Below are 26,840 nucleotides of genomic sequence, written 5' to 3'. Positions count from 1 at the left end.
GCCCGCAAAATAGATCCCCCCTTCGGCCGGCTCGTGCTGTCCAGACCACCCCACCACAGTGCCCCCAGCCTCAAATAATGCCCTTCCTACCCACGGATCAGCCCTCTCCCGACTGTGGCAGCGCTGGACTGAATCTGCAGCCGCCATGCTGAGTTCCCGACGGGTGAGACCACATGCGACCCACGCCGTCGGGAACTCGGCCGGTCGGGGACGGAGCATCACGGGCCGGGCCTCAGCCAACGTAAGGAGAGCGTGGTTATGGCATGCGGCGTACTCTCTGAGTATGGCTCTTTTCAGGGGCAGAGCATCGCAAAAGCGGCATCCCTGCCGATTTAGGCATCATCAGGGATTCTCAGCCCCGTCGCCGAAAGCGATTTCGGCGTCGGGGATCGGAGAATCCAACACTTTATGTCCTCTTGAAAACTTACTTTCTTACCTACCTTTGCCTCATCAGCAAATTTAGCTATCATACAATTGGTTCCTCTACTTGTGAAAATAAGCAATTATTTATTTATTCATCCAAGTCATGAACATAAATTATAAATATTTGAGGCCTCAGTACTGCCTGATCCTGCTGCCACTCCCACTAACAGCTAGTCAACCCGAAAAATAATTTATTTATCCCTACTCTTTATTTCCTAGCTAACCAAACCTATATCCATGCTAATGTGTTAACTGAACACTGCGTACTTCCCAAACTGATTATAAATGGGGATACTCTGCATAGACAACTACACTTCTCTGATAACAGAGAGTTGATTTTAAACCTTGTGATCTTATAGTGTGGGACAAATACACAGTTTTTTTTCAGTTTTATGTTCAGGCTATTTTAAAACCTAACCCTGGAAATTATTGGGAAGAGGGCATGGGGATCTGTCAGCAGAGCAAAATCAGTTTGCAGGTAAGTGAAGGTTCGAATGGTGTTGCGGGAGAGAAGATTGGGTGAGATGGAAACTTTCCTCTGGGTCTGGAGATGTACTCCTACTCCTGGCAAAGTTTTAAAGATTCTTCGAAAGACCTTATCCCTCTGGTCACCTGGCCCAACCTGAAAGTATAAATTATGGCAGATTTCCCGCTCAAATCCAGGACAAAATATAATCAGTTTTATGGATATAATCATGAGTTCCTGCTGCTTTAGGTAGACACCTTATCTGCCCGCTGAACCTTGTACATTTCAATCATAAATCATGCAAAAGACTGAGATGTCAGGTTTGTGTCCACTGGGCAGATAGGATTAAAATGAAACTCTGGACTTCAGATCTAATCTCAGAAGAGCAACCTTCTGAATCAGTGTGCCATTTTTAGTATCCCGCACTAGCTCTGCTCATATTGATATGTGAGATTGACTATTTCAATGACCAAGGAAGTCTTTTTATTTTAACAATTTTCACCATTTCTTGTACATCCTGTACAATTACTGGCAGTAGCATAGCTTGTGATTAAATCCTGTTTTAAGTAAAATAACAGGATGCCCCCTCCCCGCAACTCCCGGTGAACTATTCACAATTGAAATTCTTCAGTAAAATTGAAAAGCTTTGGGTCAAGTAGTATTTTCTTTCACTGTACCTGAAGTCTATAGAGCTGCATTATTGTAGTTTGAATAATGGGCGTACCTGAAAGGAGATGTCTGGGAATTATTTTAAGGTTATTTTCTTTTAAACCAAGCACTATATATATTTATCATAAACACGGTCAGTTGGTTATTGTAAGAATTCTTAGGGTTGGGGTAAAATTTATTTTGAACAGTAGCGTAAAACAGAAGATAGCAAATTGGCAAACCGCTTTACACAACGCCTCTTTTTGAATGAATGTCAGGTAATATAAATGGAACTGCCTATTCAATATCTCCCCATTTGCGCCACCCTATGACAGATTTCATTCCAAAGTACTTAATCATTTTAATCAAAAGCTCAGTTTGTGTCTTCATATCACTCGGAAGAATACTGGCCACTGGAGCGGCACGGTGGCACAGTGTTTAGCACTACTGTCTCAGAATGTCAGCGCCCTGGGTTCGATTCTGACCTTGGGTGACTGTCTGTGGAGTTTGCACATTCTCCCTGTTTCCTCTGGGTGCACAGTCCAAAGATGTGCACATTAGGTGGATTGGCCATGCAAAATTGCCCCATAGCGTCCAAAGGTTAGGTGGGGTTAGGGCGGGTGATTGGGCCGAGGTATGGTGTCCTTTCGACGGGTCAGTACAGACCCGATGGGCCCAATAGCCTCCTTCTGCACAGTATGGATTCTATAATTCTATAGGACCAGAATCAGTGAAATCATTTACAATGAAACTGTAAACCATTTTTTAACCCAACTTACTGATACTAGCTTGCTTAATTCTCCAGGAATAGTGAGTAGGTATTGTTTAAATTCTGATGTATGTAATATTATTTTGGAAATGTCATGGTTCCAATAGAATTATAGTTGAATTTTGTTGAGCGGATATTTTCTCTGCTCACTACTAATAATGAAATTGTAACATGTAAAGAATACATTGATGGCATTCCTGGCATTCCCTAATATAAACTGGAGGAAAATTTCCACAGATTGGGGTCAATTTTAACTTGTCTGATGTTAATGATGCTGCAAACAATCTCTAAATGAAGTAAGCAATCTTGCTTCCTTATTAACCCTGACAATATAGCCAGAGACATCTTAAAAGGGGCCTAGAAAAGGGCATCAGAATGGTACATCAGGAGTTTCCACTCAAATCAAGTTTATGTATACATAACTGCAACTTTTCTTTACATAATTGTTCATTCCTGTGCAATGGTGACTCTAAATTCTGTATCTGTATCTTACTGATGAAATATTAAGGGGATGACCATGCCCATATCCTTGACAGTTGTGACCTGTGAATAACCTGACATAAATAATACCAGTCAACAATGAATTAACAAGTGCATGCAACAAGTTTTGTCTTATTGCTTCCCAGTGCACAGGTTGAAATACCTTCATCATCATCATCATCATCATCTTCCTGCTTCACCTGAGGACCCTGCGCATCTACTGATTGAGTCAAACTGAGCATTCTCTCTTTGCCTTTTTTATATTTTTGTTGTCTTGTTTTGATGCGATCCATCCTATTTAGGATAACAGAAGAATGTGTGTGAACGGCACATTAGCATCCAATACACAATAATCTTAACATACTAGATGCAAGATCACAATAGTGACATGGCAAGGTGCATTCATAAAAATAGTCACTTAGAATGTGGTCCTACTGTCTTTTGAGTTGATCCATTGACTTCTTTTCCTCTTCAAGCCTTGCCTTCACAGCTTTTACAATTGTAGCTTGAAACAGCTCTGCACCTCTAAAATAGGACATAAGGTGTGACTAAAAAGCAAGATATATATATATATTTAAAATTATAACGAACTTAAAGCTTATGTAATGAAATAACTTTGGCGATGCAACAATATTTTAGCATTAACTGGTGTTTCTTTTTCCAACAAATGAAGAGTAATTAATCTTTACATTTTTGGTAGGTATCTAAATAGTTGGTTAATCAAGAGTGTCAATGAATTACAATGTAACTTCATTAATGATAGCATCAACTAAATGCGAATTCTAATACTAAATCAAGTATCATGCATTTTCCTATATTTACACAAAGATTTATTTATTGTTAACCTACCTCGATGCAAGGATTTGAGCAGATTTTATGTCAGCCACTACATGCAAGAAGTAGTAACTCATGAAAAACCCTTCGCTGTAGCAATAGAAAGGAAAAACATATACTGTCCCATATAATGCCTGCTTCATCTTTGGGCAATGGACATTTCTTAACATTCTCAGGAGGGGCTAGAGAAGAAGATATTATTTCAACACAACAATAAATTAAAATTCAATCATGGAAATTCTCAACTTTCTAATTCTTATGTTAAATTTTACACATTTCTTAAATTTCACCAGCACATCTATAGTATTTTGTGAAATGTTAACTCGTCAGGTACATGTGTCTACTCTGCACATTTAAGCAATATTATAACTTTCCCTTTTTATCAACCCAATGGACAACCATACTTTTTATCACCATCAAGGTAGGGCTTGGTATGAACACATCTCATAGTGACAAGCACCAGGTCACAATGTCAATATTAACATTAATTTCACATTATAAACAACAAACAAAAATTGGAAATTTGAAAAATAAAATGACAAAATGCAAAATACACTCCAGAAGGTGTGCTGAAACTAAGAAGTTTGATGGGTTCAAAAATCATTTAGAAAAGTTTTCATAAACTAATAATATTTGGGGCTATTAGTTTTAGCAATGCATCAGGGATAGCTTATTGACTTTTGATTGGGTAGTGTAAATGGATTAATAACTACTGCATAAAAATTGTAACCATTCACTTGATAACCCGGCATCGGTACACTGGCATCAATTTAATTAATTTTAGAAATTAGCTCACACGATTCTACATTCAGATATAGATTGTGAAACAATTGTACATTTTGCACAGTGTTTGCAATACATACTTCACTGAAACATTCATCTTAATTTTGTCCAGTGTGTGGTACAGATTTGACACCTCAAGCTTTTGGAGAATATATTTCTTCGGTGCAAATGTTTTTGTACAATAAAAAGCCAAATGTAGTACTTACGCTCATCATAGCCCTTAACAGTACAAACGAGACCAAATGTTTGGATTAACCAACAGCTTTTCAAAATTAAAGAATTGATGTAGGCACATGCTCCTATCTGGAATAGAAATAAATATTCAAGTATACATTTTTAAAAATAAAAATCAATGTTAATTTCTTTCTCTAGTTTTGTTGCTTAGGGCATTTAATTATGGAATGTTTTCAACACCTTTAAGTATATTATTAGATGATGTCAAACCACTATACAGATGAAGATTTGACTAATATAACACAATTGTTTAATTTATGTGCATTTCACTAGTGCGCCTATTCAGCCCTCGAGATAACTAACCCGCATAAAATACAATTTTATGGCAGTGTTGTTTCCATACATGAGTATACCAGAACAGAAGTGTATCCATCAGGGAGAATTCAAAGATGTTAATCAAGAGATTGGGTGGTGGTAGCAGTAAATAATAATACTATAAAACATAACTCACTGAAAGAAAAGAGTGGATGATGAAACGTCAACTACCTGACAGTGCTATAGATCTCAATGGCGCGATTATATAGTCCCTGTAAGTAGCATGCAGCAATCCAGAATGTACTGCACAGTGCAACAAACAAGCTGCGCACAAAAAAAGTTCCTTTGAAGATACAGGTATGTGCAGCCCCACAGCAGTCTCGAACATTTTGCTCAAAACAATAAACAAGCTGTGCACAACAAAAAACGAAATTGAGGAACTATAGGCCTTGGTTCTTCACATATTAGGGAAAGAAAAGTATTGCCTATTTTAACTATTAGTATTGCTGGCTGGGGCAGCACGGTGGCGCAGTGGTAGCACTGCAGTCTCAAGGCACCGAAGTCCCAGGTTCGATCCCAGCTCTGGGTCACTGTCCGTGTGGAGTTTGCACATTCTCCCCGTGTTTGCGTGGGTTTCGCCCCCACATCCCAAAGATGTGCAAGATAGGTGGATTGAACATGCTAAATTGCCCCTTAATTGGAAAAAATGAATTGGGTACTCTAAATTTAAAAAAAATACTGCACAAAAAAAGTATTGCTGGCTGGAGTTTACAACATAAGAACATATAAGTTACAGCAGGTATTAGCCAGTTGGTCTTTCAAGCCTTTGTCGCTTAACATGATTATGGCCGATCTTCTACCTCAATTCCACATTTCCACATTATCCCCATGTTTCCTAATTTCTTTTGCATCCAAAGATCTATTGATCTCTATCTTGAATATATTGAACAATTGAACACCCATATCTTTTCAGGACAGAGAATTCCAAAGATTACATCATTTGAGTGAAGAAATTTCTTCTCATCATATTTCTATATGGCCAATGCTTTATTCTGAGACTGTGAGCCCCAGTTCTAGACTCTCAAACCAGGGGAAACATCTGCCTAGCATCAATCCTGGTAAGCCCCTTAAGAATTTTATACATTTCTTGAGATCAACTACTTTTCTAAATTTCACACAGAATGGGTCTATTCAATCTCTCTTCATAAACAAACCTGGGGCTGGATTCTCCGTTTTTGGGACTATATTCCCACACAATCGTAAAAATGGTGGCATTTCATGACAGGAAAACTTGCATGAAAGGGCCACATATTCATGGTCCTGCAGGGGGCCAGCAGTGATCCGTCTTTTGCTGCAGATACAGGCCCCCGAATGTCCGGGTTGGAGGACGCGCATGTGCACAACGGCGGCCTCCAGCGGGTGCGCCGTGCTCCATGGCGGAGTCAGACCGCGGAGCTGGATCCCCCAAGTAGTGCCCCAGACAGCTGCCTACCCAACCCTGAATGCCCACCCAAAATCAGTCCTGTGCCGTATAAAGCACCCCCTGGCCTCCGATCGTCCCGCCCTCGACCAGGGCGGCCGTGGACTGAGTCCACAGTATCTTGACCAGCTGGACCATATTAGATCCTCGCCGTCGGGACTTCGGCCTGTCAGGGGCAGAGAATGGCGGAGCGGGCCTCCAGCAATGGCCCCAGGTAGGTGATAGGTGGCGCGGCGTACTCTTTTCAGGGGCCAGAGAATCGGTGAACCGGCGCTGGTCCCAATATCGTGCGCGAAACTGGATCCTCCGCCCTCGCGCCGGCCCGCATTCGGCATCGGGGTGCGGAGAATCCAGACCCTGATCTTTGTTGCACTCCCTCCAATGGTAGTTTCTGCTTTCTCAGCTAAGAAAATTCATAACTGAATTACTCACAACAGACAAACAAAAAGAAATGTGTCTTTCTTTCTACTTGACTTCCACTCTACAATTCTTCCTGTTTCCTTCTCTGTCTTGCTGTTTAACTTTCACTCTGCCTTTTTATCCATTTTTTTTCTCTGTTGCCTCTCATACATTTTCTCTCATCAACATATCTGCAGGTGATAGGGAAGGCAAAAGGAATGTTGGCCTTTATTTCAGAGAGAATGGCTTATAAAAATAGGGAGGCCTTGCTAAAATGTTACATGGCACTAGTTAGACCACACTTGGAATACTGCGAACAATTTTGGTCGCCTTACCTGAGGAAAGACATACTGGCATTGGATGCAGTCCAGTGAAGGTTCACTAGGTTGATTCCTAGTATGGAGGGATTTTATTTTGAGGGGAGGTTGAGTAGGCTGGACCTGTAATCACTGGAGTTTAGAAGAATGAAAGGGACCTTATTGAGACATTTATGATTCTCAGGAGGCTTTACAGAGTAGATGTTGAGAGGTTGTTTTCCCTTCTGGGCGTGTCTAGGACCAGAGGGCATAATCTCAGAGTAAGGGCAAACCCATAAGACAGAGATAAGGAGGAATTTCTTCTCTCTGGGGGCAGTGAATCTGTGGAATTCTTTACATCAGAGGGCTGTAAAGGCTGGGTCATTAAATATGTTCAGGACTGAGATAGACAGATTTTTAATCAGCAAGGGAATCAAGGGTTATGAGGCTAGGGTGGCCCGGTGACACAGTGGTTAGCACTGTTGCCTCACAGCTTCAGGGACCTGGGTAACTGTCTATGCGGAGTTTGCACTTTCTCCCCGTGCCTGCGTGGGTTTCCTCCGAGTGCTCCGATTTCCTCCCACAGACCAAAGACCAAGGTTAGGTGGACTGGTCATGCTAATTGCCCTTTAGCGTCCAAAAGGTTGGGTGAGGTTATGGGGATAGGGTGGAGACATGGGCTTAGGTGGGGTGCTCCTTCCAAGGGTCGGTGCAGATGCAATGGACCGAATGGCCATCTTCTGCACTGTAAATTCTATGATCTATGAGGCAGGAAAGTGGAGATGAGATTAGCATATCAGATCAGTCATGATCTCGTTGGATGGCGGAAGAGACTCAATGCTCCTAAGTCTTATGGTCTTATAGATGGTGCTGAAGCAACCCTGGCAAATTGCTCCAGTGCATTTGCTGATGGTTCACATTGCAGCCATCATACATCAGTGGTAGAGCAAGTAAATATTTAAGGTGGTAAATGGGTGTCTGGGCATGTGGACTTTTTGCCCTGAATGATGTTATGGAACTACTCATCCAGGCACATGCAAAGTATTCCATCACACTCCTGAATTGTGTCTTGCACAAGAAAAACTTGGGGAGTCGGGAGGTCACTTGGCTCAGAATACCAGCCACTGAAATGCTCTTATACCACAGTATTTATGTGGCTGGTTTAGTTAAGTTTCTAGTCAATGGTGATCCTAGATGTTAATGGTGGGGGTTTTGGTGATGGTATTCTGCTGAACATCAAGAGGAGATTACATTTTCTCTTATTGTCGATGACCAACGTTTTGCGTGAATCTGCAATATACTTGCACTAGATGGCAGATATATTCAATTTCATCAATCCTACCTCAGCCTGTGCCTATTCTAGGGGCTGGTTGAGCACAGTGGGCTAAACGGCTTGGCTTGTAATGCAGAACAAGACCAGCAGCGCGGGTTCAATTCCCGTACCGGCCTCACCGAACAGGCTCCGGAATGTGGCTTTTCATAGTAACTTCATTGAAGCCTACTTTGACAATAAGCGATTATTATTATTTCTGTTGTTGGGAAAGCCTATAAGTATTCATTTAAGATCATAAAAAGTTGGATTGGAAACAGACCATTCAGCCCATTAAGCCTGCCCAAAACTTGATAGAATCTTTGCTGATCTAGGCATCACTTCACTTTTCTACCTGCCTCCATAACCCTGAACTCCCTCATCTGTCAAAAAATCTGTCCAACTGAACCTTGAATATATTCAATGATCCAACCTCCACTGTTCTCTGTGGAACAGAATTTCAAAGATTAATGAAACTCAGATAAGAAAATTCTCTCTATTTTAAATTCTTCTTAACCTTATATAGGAGATCCTTCATTTTTAACTGTGCCCGCTAATGCCATATTTCCTCATGAGAGGAAAACATTTCCAAGTATCTACCCTCTCAAGCTTCCTCAGAATTTTACATTTCATACGATGACCTCTCATTCTTGAAACTTCAAAGAGTACAATCCACCTACTCAACCAATATTTATAAGACAATTCCTTAATCCAGTAATTAGCCTCATATGACTTCTCTGAAATGCTTCCATTGCATGTAGTATCCCTCCTTCCTGATTACCTGCTGTACTGCATGCGACATTTGTGATTACATATAAAAGGGAACCCAGATTGTTCTATTCGATAGCATTCTGAAAGGAAGAATGTGCAGAGCTATGGGGAGAAGGTGGGGAATTGACACAAACTAAATTGCTCCATCGGAGATCCAACACAGACACAATGGGCCAAAAAGCCTCCTTCTGTGCTGTAGCTATTCTGTAATTCTGCAATCTCTCTCCATGTAAATAATATTCTGCTTTTAGATTCTTCAACTTAAAGAGTACCTCACATTTTCTGACACTGTCCTCCATCTGTCAATTTTTTGCCCTATCACTTAAACTACCTGTATCGCTTTGCAGACTTTTGTATCCTCCTTACAACTTGCTTTCCTATCTTTGTATAATTATTCATTTAAACATAGTGTTGAGGCAAGTGGCGAGCTTGCATCCAACCTGTCTCTGCATCTGGCAGCTTCACATTTGCTCCAGGCTTATCCTCCCCAACTCCTGTTTAAGCCTGTGTCCCTATCCCCAATCAAAACTCCAATCTGTAGATTGAAACTTTTAAATGATGTGGAGATGCCGGCGTTGGACTGGGGTGAGCACAGTAAGAAGTCTTACAGCACCAGGTTAAAGTGCAACATGTTTGTTTCAAACACTAGCTTTCGGAGCACTGCTCCTTCCTCAGGTGAATGAAGAATGAAGAGGTACCTCTTCATTCACCTGAGGAAGGAGCAGTGCTCCGAAAGCTAGTGTTTGAAACAAACATGTTGCACTTTAACCTGGTGTTGTAAGACTTCTTACTGAAACTTTTAAAGGTCGGGTTCATCGAGCTGGGAAATCTTCCGACTCAGTGAACCTGATCCGGGACGAAAATCAAGGCCTAATCTACTGGTTTCCGTTTTTCTGCCTTGCTTCTTACATCCTGAAACAACACTAATAAATTTGTTGAACACAATTTCCCTTTCGCAAAACCATGCTGACTCTGCCTGATTGTATCAGGATTTTCTAAATGTCCGATCTATTACATCCTTAATAATGCATTCTAGCGTTTTCCCAATGATTCCTGCATTCTGACTCCCTCCTTTCTTCAATGATGGTGTCACATTTGCAGTTTTCCAATCTGCTGGGAATTTTCAAGAATCTGAGGAATTTTGGAAAATTACAACCATTATCTCTGTAGCCAGTTCCTTTAAGATTCAAAGATGAAGATGCTGGGCATCAGGGCCAGGGGACATGTCAGCCTTTAGGCCCATTAGTTTTCCTATACTTAGCAATCATGAATATTTTAAGTTTCTCTTTCCCTTTTGCCTCAATTTTCTACATTCTAGGAATGCTTTCAGTGCCTTCTACCATGAAGACAGATGTAAAATGATTGTTCAAAGTCTCTGCCATTTCCATCTTTCCCATCATTAATTCCCAGTCTCACCTTTAAGCGACCAATGCCTAATTTAGCTACTCTTTTCCTTTTATTATACTTGTAAAAGCGATAAATGTCAGTTTTTGTATTTCTTGCCAGTTTTCTGTGATTTTCACAATGTGTTTCTCTTTTCTTTTTATTGTCAGGCCACTTGTGAGGTCTGCTATTGGTATCATTGTAACCCTATATGCTATCACAATTGTCAGGTTTTTGATTTCTAATCCACAGCGGAAGGCAAAGCTGAATCTCCAATGAAAATAGCTAAGCAAATGGCCCTGAGTGGCATCAGCACGAATAAACACCAATGGTGTAGAACTCCATTACTGTAGAATGGTGTCAAAGGACAGGAAATGTTGCATTCGGCAAGTGAGGGAATAAAGCCTCCCGAGTCATCAGTCATTAGATACAAGCTTGGAAATATTAAAAGAAAAGGAACATAGAATGTATGAACAATTAAAAAGAAGGGAAAGCTAGAGGACTTAAAGCAATAAATGGAAAAGGAGAAAGTAAGCATCTTCTGTTTTTTTGATGAATAGTGGACAGAAGCCAGGAACTTAATGATGAAATAAAAATGATATACTCAGGAGCAGAAAAAAGTAGTGAGGAGTACATATGCCTACAAGTGAAAATCAAGACCGGGGGCTGATCAGATATATGACAGAATGGGTAAAAAGGAGAGTGGAAAGGAGCATGTGATTATTATGGAACACTGGAACAATATTGTTGGAGAAAAAAGAGACAACAAAGAAGAAGGACAAAAACTGGTAGGATTTTGCAGAAGACAGGCATTAGGAAAATAAAGGTCATTTAAAATTATTTATATTTGTATTGGTAAACATCAGAAATAAGGGGCGGGATTCTCCGACCCCGCGCCGGGTCAGTGAATCGCTGGAGGGCCGCGCGTACCGCGCCACACCGCCCTGATGCAATTCTCCGCAGAACAGAGAATCGGCGCCATTGTGGTCGGCGCGGCGCCAGTCGGGGGCCTCGCCCCGTGATTCTCCAGCCCGGATGGGCCGAGCGGCCGTTAAAAAAAAACCCGAGTCCCACCGACACCGTTCGAACATGTTCTGAGCTGGTGGGACCTCAGCATTGAAGGGTCCGGGGACGGCCTGTGGCGGGGGCGGGGGGGGGGGGGGGGGGGGGGGGGTCCGACCCCGGGGGCCCTCCGATGTGGCCTGGCCCGCGATCGGGACCCGGCCTCCTTTCTTCCACGCCGGTGCCTGCACTCCTGCACCATGTTGGGTCGGGGCCGGCGCGGATAAGGGAGACACTGCACATTTGCAGAAATCGTGTCAGTGGAACTGTGTATGCACGGGTTCGTGCCGGAAACACTGCGCATGCGCGCATCGCCTGCCGCCAATTCCACGGCCGGATCAGCCGCTGGAGCGGCGTGAACCGCTCCAGCGCCATGCTGGCCCCTGTTATGGGCCAGGGTTTAAAGAACCCCAAAGTGTATCATGGAGTTCACCTGACCCACAACTTTTAATAGATTTTGGTATGGGGAGCACATGGCCTACTCTACAGGTATGGTACAGCAGAAATGGAAAAGTATTTTTAAAGCAAAACAATGTTTATTCTATGAACTTAAGTTAACTTTTTTAACACAATGAACATCTGAGCAACCATTAATTCAATACAACCCCCAAGGACACCTGCTCTGTCTGACTTCAGCTCCAACACTGAAAATGAAACCAAAAACACACTCTGCAGCAAACAGCTTAAAACAAAAGTAAAAAGCTGACAGACAGCCCAGCTCCACCCACTCTCTGACATAACTGCACCCATTTCTTAAAAGTGCTCTCACTACAGATATTTATGTACACACCCATTGATAAACACCTATTTCTTAAAGCATTCTTAAAAAACACTCTCACATGACACCTGCCCCCAAGAAAAAAAAAACTAAACCATCAACTTCAAGATGGTTTCATTTTTCACCTTTTCACTATCCTTTAAGAAATGCAGATAGTAAATATGCTTTCTCGTTTCAAAAAACAACACACGCAAACAGGTATAATAATATAGTCCATTTCTTTTTTTTTCTTCTTCCTCCAAATGGAATTGCTTCCATTCATCACATTCGTGACAAAATATCGGCGATCACATATTTCTCGTCCTGCCACGTGTACTATTTCTAAATGAAATGGCTGTAAAAATAAAATCCAGCGAAACAGCCTTGCATTATTATTCCGGAATCGCTCCAAAAAAGTCAACGGATTATGATCAGTCTATATAATGGTGTCAGACGGATTGCTGGTCACATAATGTGAAAATGTTTGCAAAGCTAGCACAAAACTCAACGTCTCCTTCTCAATCGTTGACTACTGTACTGGTGAGATTCAATTTCTTTGAAAAATAAACCAAAAGGCCACTCCTAGCTGTTCGTCGTCGTCTAGTAGAAGCACCGCACCCACATCACCGCATCAACCGCCACTTTTGAATGGTTTGTATAATTTGGGGATGGCTAGCACAGGAGCAGTGGTTAACACAGCCTTTAGGCCATCAAATGCCTGTTGACACTCCGCGTCCACTGGAATATATCACGCTCTTGAGCAAGTCCATCAGTTAAACGGCCACACTGCTGAAAGTTGGTACAAATGTCTGGTATATCCACTCATACCAAAAAAATCGCATATTTCCCGTTGTGTCCAGGGTATCGGAAACTCCCCAATAACTTTTGTTTTCACATCCCGTGGGACCATTGGGCCCTGTCCGATTGTATGGCCAAGGAAAGTGACTTGGGCTTTTCCAAATTCATTTTTGGCTAGGTTTATCACCAAACCCGCCTCTTGAAGCCGATCGAATAACTCCATCAGATGTTTCAAATGTTCTTTCCATGTCTGGCTCAAAATGACCAGATCGTCGATTGTATACCGCACAATTGGGTAATCCTGAAATAACTTTGTTAGTTAACCGGTGAAATGTGGCTGGGCCGTTTTTCATGCCAAATGGCATAACTTTGAATTGGTATGTACCATCTGGAGTCACAAAAGCTGTAATCTCCTTCGCCCTTTCAGATAAAGGTACCTGCCAGTAACCTTGAAGTAAATCCAGTTTGGAAATAAAAGCTGATTGTCCCACTTTCTCAATGCAATCCTCCAAACATGGGATATGATAAGAGTCTGTTCTTATAACTGCATTAACATTTCTATAATCCACACACAACCATTGGGTACCGTCCGGATTTGGTACCATCACTATGGGTGAGCTCCATTGGCTGCAACCCACTTCAATTATGCCATTTATATACACATCTCAATCTCTTTGTGGACCTGTGCCAATTTTAAAGGGTTAAGTCTATATGGATGTTATTTGATTGGAACTGCATTTCCCACATCTACATCATGTAAAGCCATTTTAGTACTTCCCAATTTATCTCCATAAACTTGCCCATGTGACATCAATAACTCTTTCAGGTCAGTTTGTTTTTCCTCTGGAAGGTAACTCAACAATTTATCCCAATTTTTAAGAACATCCTCGTTTTCCAATTTAATTTGAGGTATGTTAAATTCACAGTCATCTGGATTTGGTTCATCACTTTGAGTTAGAAAGATTAAAACCTCCTCCTTTTTCTCTCCTTCCATTTCAAAGTACCTTTTAAGCAGATTCGCATGACACACTCGGTGAGTCTTCCTCCGATCTGGCGTTTGTACCACATAATTCACTTCTCCTAATTTCCTTTCAATCAGATAAGGTCCACAAAACCTTGCTTTTAAAGGTTCACCTACCACTGGTAACAACACTAAAACTTTATCTCGAATGGCAAAACTGCGAACTTTGGATTTCTTGTCCGCGACCCGCTTCATCACATTTTGTGCAACTTTAAAATGTTGTCTCGCCAATTCACCTGCTCTATTTAATAGTTCCCTAAAATTTGACACATTATCCAATAATGTAATTTCCGATTTCTCACTCACCAGTTTTTCCTTAATCAATTTAAGTGGTCCTCTTACCTCATGACCAAAAATTGGTTCAAAAGGACTAAATTTGGTTGACTCATTAGGTGAATCCCTAATTGCAAACAGTACGAATGGAATTTCTTTATCCCAATCCTCTGGATAATCTTTACAATAAGCCCTCAACAATGTCTTTAATGTCTGATGCCACCTTTCTAATGCTCACTGCGATTCTGGATGGTACGCAGTTGATTTAAATTGTTTTATTCCTAAGCTATCCATAACTTCTTTGAATAACCTCAAGGTAAAATTTGATTCTTGATCCAATTGTATTTCTGTGGGTAGTCCATATGGAGTAAAGAATTTAAGCAATTCCTCCACAATCTTCTTAGCTGTAATATTACGCACTGGAATGGCCTCTGGAAACCTAGTAGACACATCCATTATAGTCAAAAGATATTGATTCCCATTATTTGTTTAAGGAAGTGGTCCGACGCAATCAATTAGGACCCTTGTAAAAGGCTCCTCAAATGCTGGAATGAGTATTAAGGGTGCTGGTTTTATCACTGCTTGAGGTTTCCCTATCACTTGACATGTGTGACATGATTGACAAAATTTAACTACATCTTTATGTAGTCCAGGCCAATACATAGAAATACATAGAATTTACAGTGCAGAAGGAGGCCATTCGGCCCATCGAGTCTGCACCGGCTCCTGGAAAGAGCACCCTACCCAAGGTTAACACCTCCACCCTATCCCCATAACCCAGTAACCCCACCCAACACTAAGGGCAATTTTGGACACTAAGGGCAATTTACCATGGCCAATCCACCTAACCGGCACATCTTTGGACTGTGGGAGGAAACCGGAGCACCCGGAGGAAACCCACGCACACACAGGGAGGATGTGCAGACTCCGCACAGACAGTGACCCAAGCCGGAATCGAACCTGGGACCCTGGAGCTGTTAAGCGATTGTGCTATCTACAATGCTACCGTGCTGCCCAATACAAATGTATCTGGATTTTAGCTTGAATTTTCCTTATTCCCAAATGACCTGCCATTGGTATCTCATGTGCAACTCGCAACACCTCCTTTCTATACCCTACCATCAATACTACTTGATGAACTTCTGCCCACTTTTCATCCGCCTGCATATGTAAAGGTTTCCATTTTCTCATCAAGGCATCACTTTTATGGTAATAACACGCTGGTATACATGCAGATTCCTCTTCTGTGTATGCTTTCTGATACATCCGGTTTATTTCTATATCTTTCTGTTGTAACTCCGCCAATTTTCCTGAACTAAAAGTATCCGCCTCATCCTCCACCTGTTCTTGTTCTTTTTCAACCATCTGATCAAAAATCGTTTCTGATAACTGTATTTCAACTTCATCTGCACTCTTTGATTTCTCCTGTTGTCTTAACCTGTGACTTTGCGACCTAGTTAGTACACAATCCGGAAAAATCCCAGGATATTCGTCCTTCAACACTTCAGTTGTCTGATTTTCCACTGGCTTATCTACCACAGTAGGCATCACTCCCACCTGCGATCCAGCTATATCATTCCCCAAGGTAAACTGTATTCCTGGACAAGATTGTTTCTCTATTACTCCTGCTATCACTTCATCACTCTTCACCGGACTTTCCAACCTTACCTTATATAATGGAACACTCCTCCTCTCACCCTGAATTCCACATATTACCACCTTTTCTGGCAACATTCTTCCCAAACTACGTAACTCCTCATCTCTTACCATTAAAGATTGACTCACTCCCGAATCTCTTACAATTGTGACTTCTTTACCTGCTCCTCATGATACACATGAGTAAATTTTACCCACACAAGTAAATTCTTGAAAGAGATCTGGCACCTTGTTATCAATCACCTCTTGATCAGGCTGTATAATCTTTTGCACCCTCTTCACTTCACTTGGGCTTTCCTTCACCACTTTAACAAACCCCATTGTCTTATCCTGTTTTACCACATCAGCCTTCCCAGTGCTTTTCTTCAACCACCAACACTGTGACTTTACATGGCCTAATTTATTACAGTGAAAACATTTGAAACTTTTCATGTCTCTTCCACCCTCCTGGATTTCTTTTTTAATCTGAGGTACACTCTCCTTATTATCTCCCGTCAGATCACCTTTACTTTTACCACTTGAGTATTTCTCATGTCCCCAGTTTCTATCACTCACAGTCTGAAACTGATGTCGGAAACCAAGCTTTGATTTATGAACTAATTCATAATCATCTGCCATTTCTGCTGCTAATCCCGCAGTTTTAACCCTCTGCTCTTCCACATGAGTTCTCACTACATCAGGAATTGAATTTTTAAACTCCTCCAAAAGTATAATTCCTCTGAGAGCTTCATAAGTTTGGTCTATTTTCAAAGCCCTTATCCGTCTATCAAAAGGCTCTGTTTTGAGTCTTTCAAACTCCATGTATGTTTGACCAAATTCTTTCCGAAAATTTCTAAACCTTTGTCTATAAGCTTGAGGCACTAGTTCATATGCACCTAAGATGGATTTTTTCACCTCCTCATATGTCCCAGACACCTCCTCCGGTCATGATGCAAATACTTCACTCACCCTACCTATTAGCTTTGTTTGAATCAGTAATACCCATATGTCCTGTAGCCATTTCTTTTGTTTGGCTACCTTCTCAAATGAAATAAAAAAGACTTCAACCTCCTTCTCATCAAACCTTGGCAATGCTTGGACATATTTAAATAGATCCCCACAAAGCCTTCGACTATGACACTTTTTCTCACTATCGTCATCACTATCCTCCAACTGTACGTGTCCTTTTACGTCTGCCAATTTTAACTGACTGTTATGTTTCATAGCCATTTTCTGAAGTTCAAACTCACTCTCTTTTTCCCTTTCCTCTCTGTCTCTTTCCTTTTCCTCTCTATCTCTTTCTTTGTTTCTTCTCTCTCCTTTTGTTGTCCCCTGATCTGTATCTCCCTTTCTCTTTCTTTTTCTCTCATTGCATATTCAAGCTGCTTTGATTTTTTTTCATGTTCAAGTTGCTTAATCTGCAACTGGATCTTTGCCATTTATAATGAGTCAGACTTTATCTCAGGCAACTTTAAATGCTTAGCCACCACCATAATTACCTCACCTTTTCGCATTTTGTCAGGTAATGTTAACTGCAATATTTTTGCCAAATCTAACCATCTGCTTTTAGTCTCTGTCCGTAATGTACTGTGTGTGACCGTCTCCACCCCCAAAAACTTTAGGGTCTCTGAAAAAGCCATTTTCCATAACACACTCCCTACTTAAACTAAAATACCACACCTGAAAACTAACCACAATATACTCACTCCTCACTGTCTTTAAGTTCACAAAGCCAATGAAGTAGATAGACTTTTATCACGGATGAGCCCCCAATTTGTTATGGGCCAGGGTTCAGAGAGTTCATCTGACCCACAACTTTTATCACGACCCACTCTACAGGTGTGGTACAGCAGAAATGGAAAAGTATTTTTTAAAGCAAAACAATGTTTATTCTATGAACTCAAGTTAACCTTTTTAAAACATAGTGAACATCTTAGCAACCATTAATTCAAATACAACTCCCAAATAATACGACACTAAGTAGTGCTTGCACTGTCCTTTTTACATCCCGAAGACTTACAAGAAACATAACCTTTAACAGAAGCACATCAGGTTAAAGTCACTACTGAAAACATTTATATTTCTCTATTCAGCAAATGATCAAGAGATAGTCTTTTCATGGCAGAGAGATCAACAGTACACCTGCTCTTTCTGACTTCAGCTCCAAAATTGAAAACGAAACCACAAACACACCCTGCAGCAAACAGCCTAAAACAAAAGTGAAAAGCTGACAGACAGCACAGCTCCACTCACTTTCTGACATTACTGCAGTAGTAAACACCCATTTCTTACAGGTACTCTCACTACAGATATTCATATACACACCCATTTATAAACATTTCTTAAAGGTACTCTCACATGACACCCGCTGTAGGGACGAGAATTGCTGATCCTGGGGCCGTGTTGACACCGTTGAGAAATGCAACGGCGTTTCCGACTGCATCAACACTTAGCCTCAGGATCAGAGAATCCCGCCCAAGGTATAATTTTAAGTGGGTTTATTTGAATGTTTCTGCACATGGAAGGGTAAATCCTATAGTTAGATTCATGCTGAAGAAAGGTGTTTGCATGTATGGGGGTTAGTTCAGTTCCAACTGTGTCTCTAGTGATCTCAGAAAGGGCTATGGTGTTAAGAGTAAATAAACCAGCAGTGGTTGCTTAGCAACAGGGGTCTTGCACATTGGAGAAGCTTTTAGTCTTAGTTTCTCAAATTTGATTGAAATTGGAGACAGGTAGTGAGAGAGAGGGAAACTCTCACAGGTCTGCTAGAATCAGTTGGTTTTAGAAAGCTAAAGAGGGAACATCTCTGGGCCTTGCGAGAAGAAATCTAGACTGTGGAGTAATGGTTAAGAAGTCCAACTACTTAACAAAACTAGAGAAATAAAGTTTCCAAGAAATCGGAAGTTAATGGAACAGAGGAAACTGGGAATGAGAACAGGGGTGGGATTCTCTCATCCCGTGGCAGAGTGTCCACGCAGTCATAAATAGCGTCGCGTTTAACGACGGCATGAACAGGCCACTGCCAGGAATAATTCTGGGCTACAGGGGCCAGCAGGGCGCTGGAGCAGTTCGTGCTGCTCCAGCTGCCGAACCCGGCGTGAACTGGGCATCGCAGGATCTGCGCATGTGCAGTGGCGCCGGCACCAATACGCGCATGCGCAGTGGCCTCGTTCAACGCGGCGTCCCCGACTCAACATGCGCAGGACTACAGGGGCTGGCACGTAGGAATGGAGGCCACCAGCCAGAGAGGTCGGCCCGCTGATCGGTGGGCCCTGATCGCGGGCCAGGCCGCATCGTATTCCCCCCCCGGGGTCGGCGCTCCCATCCCCCCCAGCAGCCCGCCACCCGATCCTTCCACGCTGAGTTCCCGCCGGCTAATAGCAGGTGTTGACGGTGCCGGAGGGACTCACTGTGTCCACGACAGCCGCTCGGCCCATCCTGGCCCGCGAATTGGTGGGCCGGCCGCGTTGAGCAGCCCACGACTGGCGCTGCACCAAACATGCTGGTGCCAATTTGCAGAGAATTGCGTGCTGGCGTCGGGTCAGCGTGGCCCGGTTGCGGGGATTCTCCGGCCCGGCCCTGCGTTGTGAGAATCCGCCCCAGATTCATGTTCAACAAAGTCACTGAGAGTTGAAAAAGGATTGGATCGTGAGAGATCAGAATGATATCTGCAGTTTGGGGGACATTGTTTCAAATAATTGTGGAAATCAGTGGCTGGACCTTTGAATTTGTGTAAAAGCCAGGGGCTGGTTGATCGGCTGGGGTGGGGGGGGGGGGGGGTGGGGGGGGGGGGGGGAGGGTGCCCGCCAACCAGGTTGGCCACATGGAACAAGAGGGGATTGAACGGGCCAGTCAAACGGTCACGCATATTCGCACATCTGAGGAGCTTGAAGGTGGACGTGGCCTTTCTGCAAGAAATGCACTTGAAGGTTGGGAACCACGCTAGGCTATGGAAAGGGTGAGCACGGCAAGTCTTTCTTTCAGAATTAGATAGGGAGATGGGGGGGGGGGGGGGGGGGGGGGGGGGGGGTTGGGGTGCTGATAAACCAGGCAGGTGGCATTTGAATTGGGGAATATTTGGCAGATTCAGGAGGTAGGTTTGTGATGTTGAGTGGGAAGCTGGAGGGGATGCCAGTGGTCTTTGGTGAATGTCTTTTCTCCAAACTGGAACGATGTGGAGTTCATGAGGCGGTGTGCTCGGGAAGATCTAGCATCTGACTCGCATTGGTTGATCATGTGAGGGGAATTTAACACGGTCATTATATCAGGGTTTGGACCGATCAAGCCGTGGTTGGGGAAGGTGTCACCATTGGCGAAGGAACTGAACGAGGACAATGGAGGGCCATAGGGCGGCAGACCCATAGACGTTGGGCGGCCAATGGAGTGAAATGCTTTTGTACTCCTCCCATGAGCACAGGGTCTGTAATCGCGGATTATTTTGTGGTGGACAAGACGGCTGCTGACTGGCGGTGAGGACAGTAGTCGACTCGCGGCGTATTCGGACGATTTGTGGTTCTGACCATGCTCTGCCATGGTTGGACTTGCAGGGTGGAACCCGCGTTGGGGGGCTGGGGAGTGGGGGGGGGGGTCAGCGCCCACAGTGGAAGTTGTATGTGGGTGTTAGCGGATGAGGAGGTGCTATGAGCGGAGGAGGGCATGAGTGGCTGAGGTGCCGCCATCACTATTGCTGAGTCTTTTCTCTTTAATTTTCCAAAAGATCCGTCCCGTGAACCCTTTTGATAGTCCCTCTAAAAATCTCCAGTCACCCAACTCACCTGGAACAGTCCCAGCATAGTCCACATGAAGGTCATCCCAGCGGTACAACTCCTTCTTTCTCCAGTACTGGTGCCAATGCCACATGAATCAAAAATCCGGTTTCCCACACCAACCTTTCAACACTCTGATCTTATTTATGCTATGCTCATGTGCTTGTGGATCAGGTACTAATCAATAATCATTGCCTTTGTGGTTCTGCTTTTTAATTCAACCCCTAGCTGCTCATACTCCCTTAGCACAAATTCTTTCTTTCCTGCCTGTGTCAAATATTGGATAAAATAATCATAATGAGAGAGGACATGCTAGAGGTGTTGGAGTCCTTCAAAGTGGATAAGTCACCAGAGCTGGATGGAATGTTTCCTAGGGTGTTTAAGGATTTTAAGGAGAAAATAGCATACCCTGAGGATTAATTTACAATCTTCACTAGACACAGGGGAGATGCCGGAGAACTGAAGGAATGAAAATGTGGTTTTGGTGTTTAAGAATTGGATCCTTTCTCTTCCACGACAAGTTCCTCTCCAGCCTGGAATCTTTTTAACCCTGACACCAGGCAGGCAACAGAGCCTTCAGACTTCCACACTCATATGCAGAGAACAGTATCTATTCCCCTCACTGTATTGTCACCTACTACAACTACATTCCTTCTACCTCCCCCCACTTGGTGTCCCTCCTCTCATCCACACATGTTACAAGAGCAGCAAATCTGTTTCACAATTACACAACTGAGGCTCTTACATTGCTACCTTCTGAATGTCTCTCATGCCGTCACATACTCCCTCGGGTACAAAGCAGACATGCCCCCTTCAAAAATAAGAATGGCAGTGCCAAATGTGGTTGTCTTGAAAAATACAAGGTGAGATTAAACAGAAAAAGAAGGCTTATGATAGGACACAAAAACTCAACAGAGCAGATAGCCTTGAGGAGTGTAGAACGTACAGGGATCAAGTAAAAAAAGAAAGCAGGAAACCAAAGATGAGGGCATGAAAATATAGTAGTAAGCAAGTTTAAGGAAAATGCAAAGATGTTTTAGAAACATAGAACTACAGTGCAGAAGGAGGCCATTTGGCCCATCGAGTCTGCACCGACCCACTTAAGCCCTCACTTCCACCCTATCCCTGTAACCCAAGAACCCCTCTTAACCTTTTTGGTCACTAAAGGCAATTTATCATGGCCAATCCATCTAACCTGCACGTCTTTGGACTGTGGGAGGAAACCGGAGCACCCGGAGGAAACCCATGCAGACACGGGGAGAATGTGGAGACTCCGCACAGACAGTGACCCAGCGGGGAATCGAATCTGGGACCCTGGTGCTGGGAAGCTACCGTGCTGCCTGTGCTTTACCAGTATATAAAGAGTAAAAGAATAGTTAAGGAAAAAGTGTGACCAGCAAAGATGAAGAAGGCAACTTGTGTGAAGATGCAGAGGATATGGGGAGAATTTTAATCAATTTTTTTTCTCCCTATTCACAAAGGAAAGGGATGATGCAGATATAGTAATCCAAGAGGAGCAGTGTGAAATACTGGATAAAATAATAATAACGAAAGAGGAAGAATTAGAGGTGTTGGAGTCCTTGAAAGTGGATAAGCCGCCAGGGTCAGATGGATTGTTTTCTAGGATGTTGAAGGAAGTCAGGACGGAAATAGCAGATGCCCTGAAGATTATTTTTCAATCTTGACTAGACAAAGGGGAGGTGCCGGAGGACTGGAGGAATGCAAATGTGGTTTTGTTCTTTAAGAAGTGTACAAGGAAATACCAAACAATTATAGGCCGGTTACTCTTCGGTGGTGGGCATATTGTTAGAATCAATCTTGAGAGACCGGATAAACTGTCACTTAGAAAGACATGGACTGGTGAGGGATAGTCAGCATGGTTTTAATAAGGGAAGGTCGTGCCTTACAAATTTTATTGAATTCTTTGAGGAAGCGACAAGGATGACCGATGAAAGTAGTGCAATGGATGTTACCTATATGGATTTTAGTAAGGCATTTGACAAGGTCCCACATGGCGGACTGGTCAAAAAAGTAAGAGCCCATGGGATACAGTGGAATTGGATCCAAAATTAGCTTAGTATCAGGAAAAAAAGGTTAGTGGTCGTTGGCTGCCCTTGCAAATGGAAAGCTGTTTCAAGTAATATTCCGCAGGGCTCGGTGTTGGGACCCCCGCTGTTTGCTTATATATTAACGATTTGGACTTGAACATGAAGGGGCATGATTGGGAAATTTGCAGACAACATTAAAATTGACAATGTAGAGGATTTAAGCTCAATAATGATATCGATGAGTTGGTGGAGCGGTCAGGAAGTGCCAGATGGAGTTCATCTCTGATAGGTGTGAGGGAATACATTTAGGGAGGTCAAACAGTGAAAGGGAATACAAAATACACAGGAATAGACTGAAAGAAGAAAATGAAGTGACAGATTTTGGTGTGCAAGTGGAGAGGTCCCTAAAGGTAGCAGCAAAGGTAGGTAAGGTTGCAAAGAAGGCATATGGAGTGCTCTCCTTCATTGGCAGATGTATATAATGCAAAGTATAGACATAATTGGTGAGGCCACAACTGGAGTATGTGTGCAGTTCTGGTCACCACAATACAGGAAGCATGTAATTCCTCTGGCAAGATGCAGAGAAGTTTGACTAGAATGTTGCCAGGGTTGGAGAATTGCAGCTACAAGGAGAGGCTGGAGAGGTTGGGGCTGTTTTCCTTGGGACAGAGAAGGCTGACATGATTGAGGTGAGGGGTAGAGATGTAGGACACAGGAGGAACCTGTTTCGCTTGGCAGAGTTCAAAAACCAGGGGGCATAGATTCAAGCTAAGTGGCAGAAGGATTAGAGGGGACATGAAGAAAAACATTTTGACGCACAGGGTGGTGGGTGGAATTCGCTGCCTGAATTGTTGGTGATAGTAGACCTTAAACTCTTTTAAAATGTACACAGATCTGCACCTTAAGTTCTGTAAGATGCAGGGTTATGGACCTTGTCCAGGAAGATAGGATTAGAAAAGGAACCTGGGTGTTTTTGCATTGGCATGGACAAGATGGGCCGAATGGCCCCTTCTATGGTTCCACGGTCCTGTTCCTGACCATGGACCAAATCTGAAGAATCTAGTCCAATGGTTGTGAATACTTCAACAATGGAACAATAATGATAAAATAGTACATGTTTTATAAACAAAATAAAAAAATCTTTAAAATATCTTAAAGCCCAAATATTCTGGCTTTTATAATTTACTACTTACAGATAGAATATTCTTCATTGTGATCACAAAAACATTGTAGGCAATAAGACAGTCCCAGTATTGCAGGATTATTTTTATAGGTTTTAGTAAAAGCTCTCCGCCAAAAAGCAGGAAATAGAAACAGGCAACCAGGTAACCCATGCAGAAGATGCTGATTCGTGTTGTTCCAGTGATGAAGATGATTGTAAGCACGAACCAAAATAGGTAACTGAATCCAATGACTTTTATCATATCAAGGTAGGATCTGTGTTGAAGAAAAGAAACATTGAAATATTATATTGTGAGGTTATAAAGATCAGGCAATTCAGCTCATTAGCTAATTTTTAGTAGCAATCTGCAGCTCCCCAATCATAATATCTAATGTCTTTGTGAATAATTTGAGTTTCACCTTTACTACCTTATCTAGAAAACCTTTCCAGGAATTAATCACCTCTTTGCTTCTGAAGTCAGTCAAGAACTTGTCTTCTATCAGTTCTACCTCTTAAAATAAACTCAGGTTAACTTAAGTTTCAGACGCACCTTGAAACCAAATATATGGCATAATAATGGCAATTAAATTCATACAAATAAGATCAATAGCTGCACTGCAAAATAGCTGAGAATATAATCCTTAAGTATTTCAACCTATTTTGAAAGATTTTACATTTCAGGAAATGATTCTAAATATTGTGAGAAATGCATACCTTATTGCGATTTTATCTGTAGATTTGTTCAATTTCTGTACACAAGTAATAGTCTTATAACAAAAGCATTGGCAACAGCATGTAATTAAGACCAAGCCCCAAAATGACACAAGCATATGTCTGGCAAGGACGGATAGCTGCTCTGTCAACTTTAGTTTGGCCTGAGCAGAAGTCAATGGCCAGGACTTTCCCCAATGTCGACGGGAAAAGCGGTGTTGAAGCCTTAAATGGCAATAGAAGCTTTCTCTGCCATACCGTGCAGAACTTGGAAAACACAATTTCAAGTCACAGGTCCCACGTGAATTGCTGGCAGGGCGGCCTCTGTCTTTGACCATGCCGCCATCAACTCAGAGAATCGACAATCCGTTGCTCCATTTTCAAAGGCCAACCCAGCGCACAGCGAGCAAATCACTTTACCCAGTTACCCCGGTAACGGTCCCTGGCATCCTTCTGGCACTATCCGGGCACCCCTGGCACGACCTGCGCATCAACCAGACACTACTCTGGCACCCCCTGGCACTACCCACGCATCACGCAGACACTGCTGTACAGCATAATGCTGGGTTCCAAGGTAGTGCCAGGGTGCGAGGGCATGCCCCTCTCCCCCCTGATCCGCTGCACTTGCCTGAGCTTCCCTGGGAGGTTCGTTCACTAGTCCACATCTTCGGAGACCAGTTGTGCGCTATCACACTGCTACGGATAGATTTTTTCAACGGTGGTGATGATTCTGCCGCACAATTATATGATAATTTTTAATGATGTTTCAGACATTTAATATCAAGAACATAGCCGTTACTGACAGGAATAGGGACAATTGCCTCATGCTTTCATGCCGACGTAAAACGCAGTTTTGCATTTCTTTGCGATATTTCCGCTCCATCAAAGAATCTGCCCGATATGAATGGGAATGGAAAATCCCATCCAATGTTTGCTCTTCCACCCCTCTCCAGGAACCACTACACTACACTACGCTTGTTGTGTCCCCCACCATTCCACCTCCTCTAACCTAAGGGGTTGAGGGAATATCAGGTAAGCTCTTCCTTTCTTTTTCTTGTTTTTATCTAGAGGGGATGCAAGGAAGGCAGTGGCAATTGTTCCTCCTGCAGAATGTTTGAGGTGAGGGGACGCCGTCAGTGTCCCTGCTGATTTCATCTGTGGGGACTGCACCCAACTTCAGCTCCTCAAAAATCACGTTAGGGAACTGGAGTTGGAGCTGAATGAACTTCGGATCATTCGGGAGGCAGAGGTGGTCATAGATAGAATCTTCAGGGAGGTAGTTACGCCAAAGAATAAAGATAGATGGGTGACGGTGAGAGGGGCTGGGGGGAAGCAGTCAGTACAGGGATCCCCTGTGGTCATACCCTTTAGTAACAGGTATATCGCTTTGGATACTGTTGGGGGGGGGGGACTTACCAGGGGTCAGCCATGGGGTGCAGGTCTCTGGCACGGAGTCTGTCCCTGTTGCTCAGAAGGGAAGGGGGGAGAGGAGAAGAACATTAGTCATTGGGAGTCTCCATAGTTAGGGGGATAGATAGGAGATTCTGTGGGAACGAGAGAGGACTCGCGGTTGGTGTGTTGCCTCCCAGGTGCCAGGTCCGCGATGTCTCGGATCGTGTTTCGGGATCCTTAAGGGGGAGGGGGAGCAGCCCCAAGTCGTAGTCCACCATAGGTACCAATGACATAGGTAGGAAAAGGGTGTAGGGATATAAGTCAGGAATTTAGCGAGCAAGGGGTGGAAACTTAGATCCAAGACAAACAGAGTTATTATCTCTGGGTTGTTACCTGTGCCACGTGCTAGCGAGTCGAGGAATAGGGAGAGAGAGCAGTTGAACACGTGGCTGCAGGGATGGTGCAGGAGGGAGGGTTTCATATTCCTGGAAAATTGGGGCTAATTCTGGGGTAGTAGGACCTCTACAAACGGGATGGTCTACATCTGGACCAGAGGGGTACTAATATCCTGGGGGTGAAGTTTGCTAATGCTCTTCGGGAGGGTTTAAACTAGTTCAGCAGGAGATTGGGAACCTGAATTGTAGCTCCAGTACACAAGAGGTTGAGAGTAGTGAGGTTCATGAGT

The 26,840-nt window shown here is 43.1% G+C and overlaps 1 protein-coding gene across 1 annotated transcript in view; it reads right to left on the bottom strand.

The window, feature by feature from the left end:
- The window catches only part of LOC119972907 (piezo-type mechanosensitive ion channel component 2-like), a 1,374,210-nt gene that overhangs the window by 258,838 nt on the left and 1,088,532 nt on the right, over positions 1 to 26,840 (bottom strand). Inside the window, 6 exon segments of the mRNA XM_038810453.1 lie at positions 2,950 to 3,080; positions 3,222 to 3,311; positions 3,636 to 3,700; positions 3,702 to 3,802; positions 4,610 to 4,706; positions 24,084 to 24,327. Of these exon segments, the coding sequence (XP_038666381.1) occupies positions 2,950 to 3,080; positions 3,222 to 3,311; positions 3,636 to 3,700; positions 3,702 to 3,802; positions 4,610 to 4,706; positions 24,084 to 24,327 (728 nt within the window).

Source organism: Scyliorhinus canicula, chromosome 10, assembly GCF_902713615.1.
Source record: "Scyliorhinus canicula chromosome 10, sScyCan1.1, whole genome shotgun sequence".
Taxonomy (NCBI): domain Eukaryota; kingdom Metazoa; phylum Chordata; class Chondrichthyes; order Carcharhiniformes; family Scyliorhinidae; genus Scyliorhinus; species Scyliorhinus canicula.
Note: the sequence above shows the minus strand (reverse complement) of the source record. Positions and strands in the feature narration are given on the sequence as shown.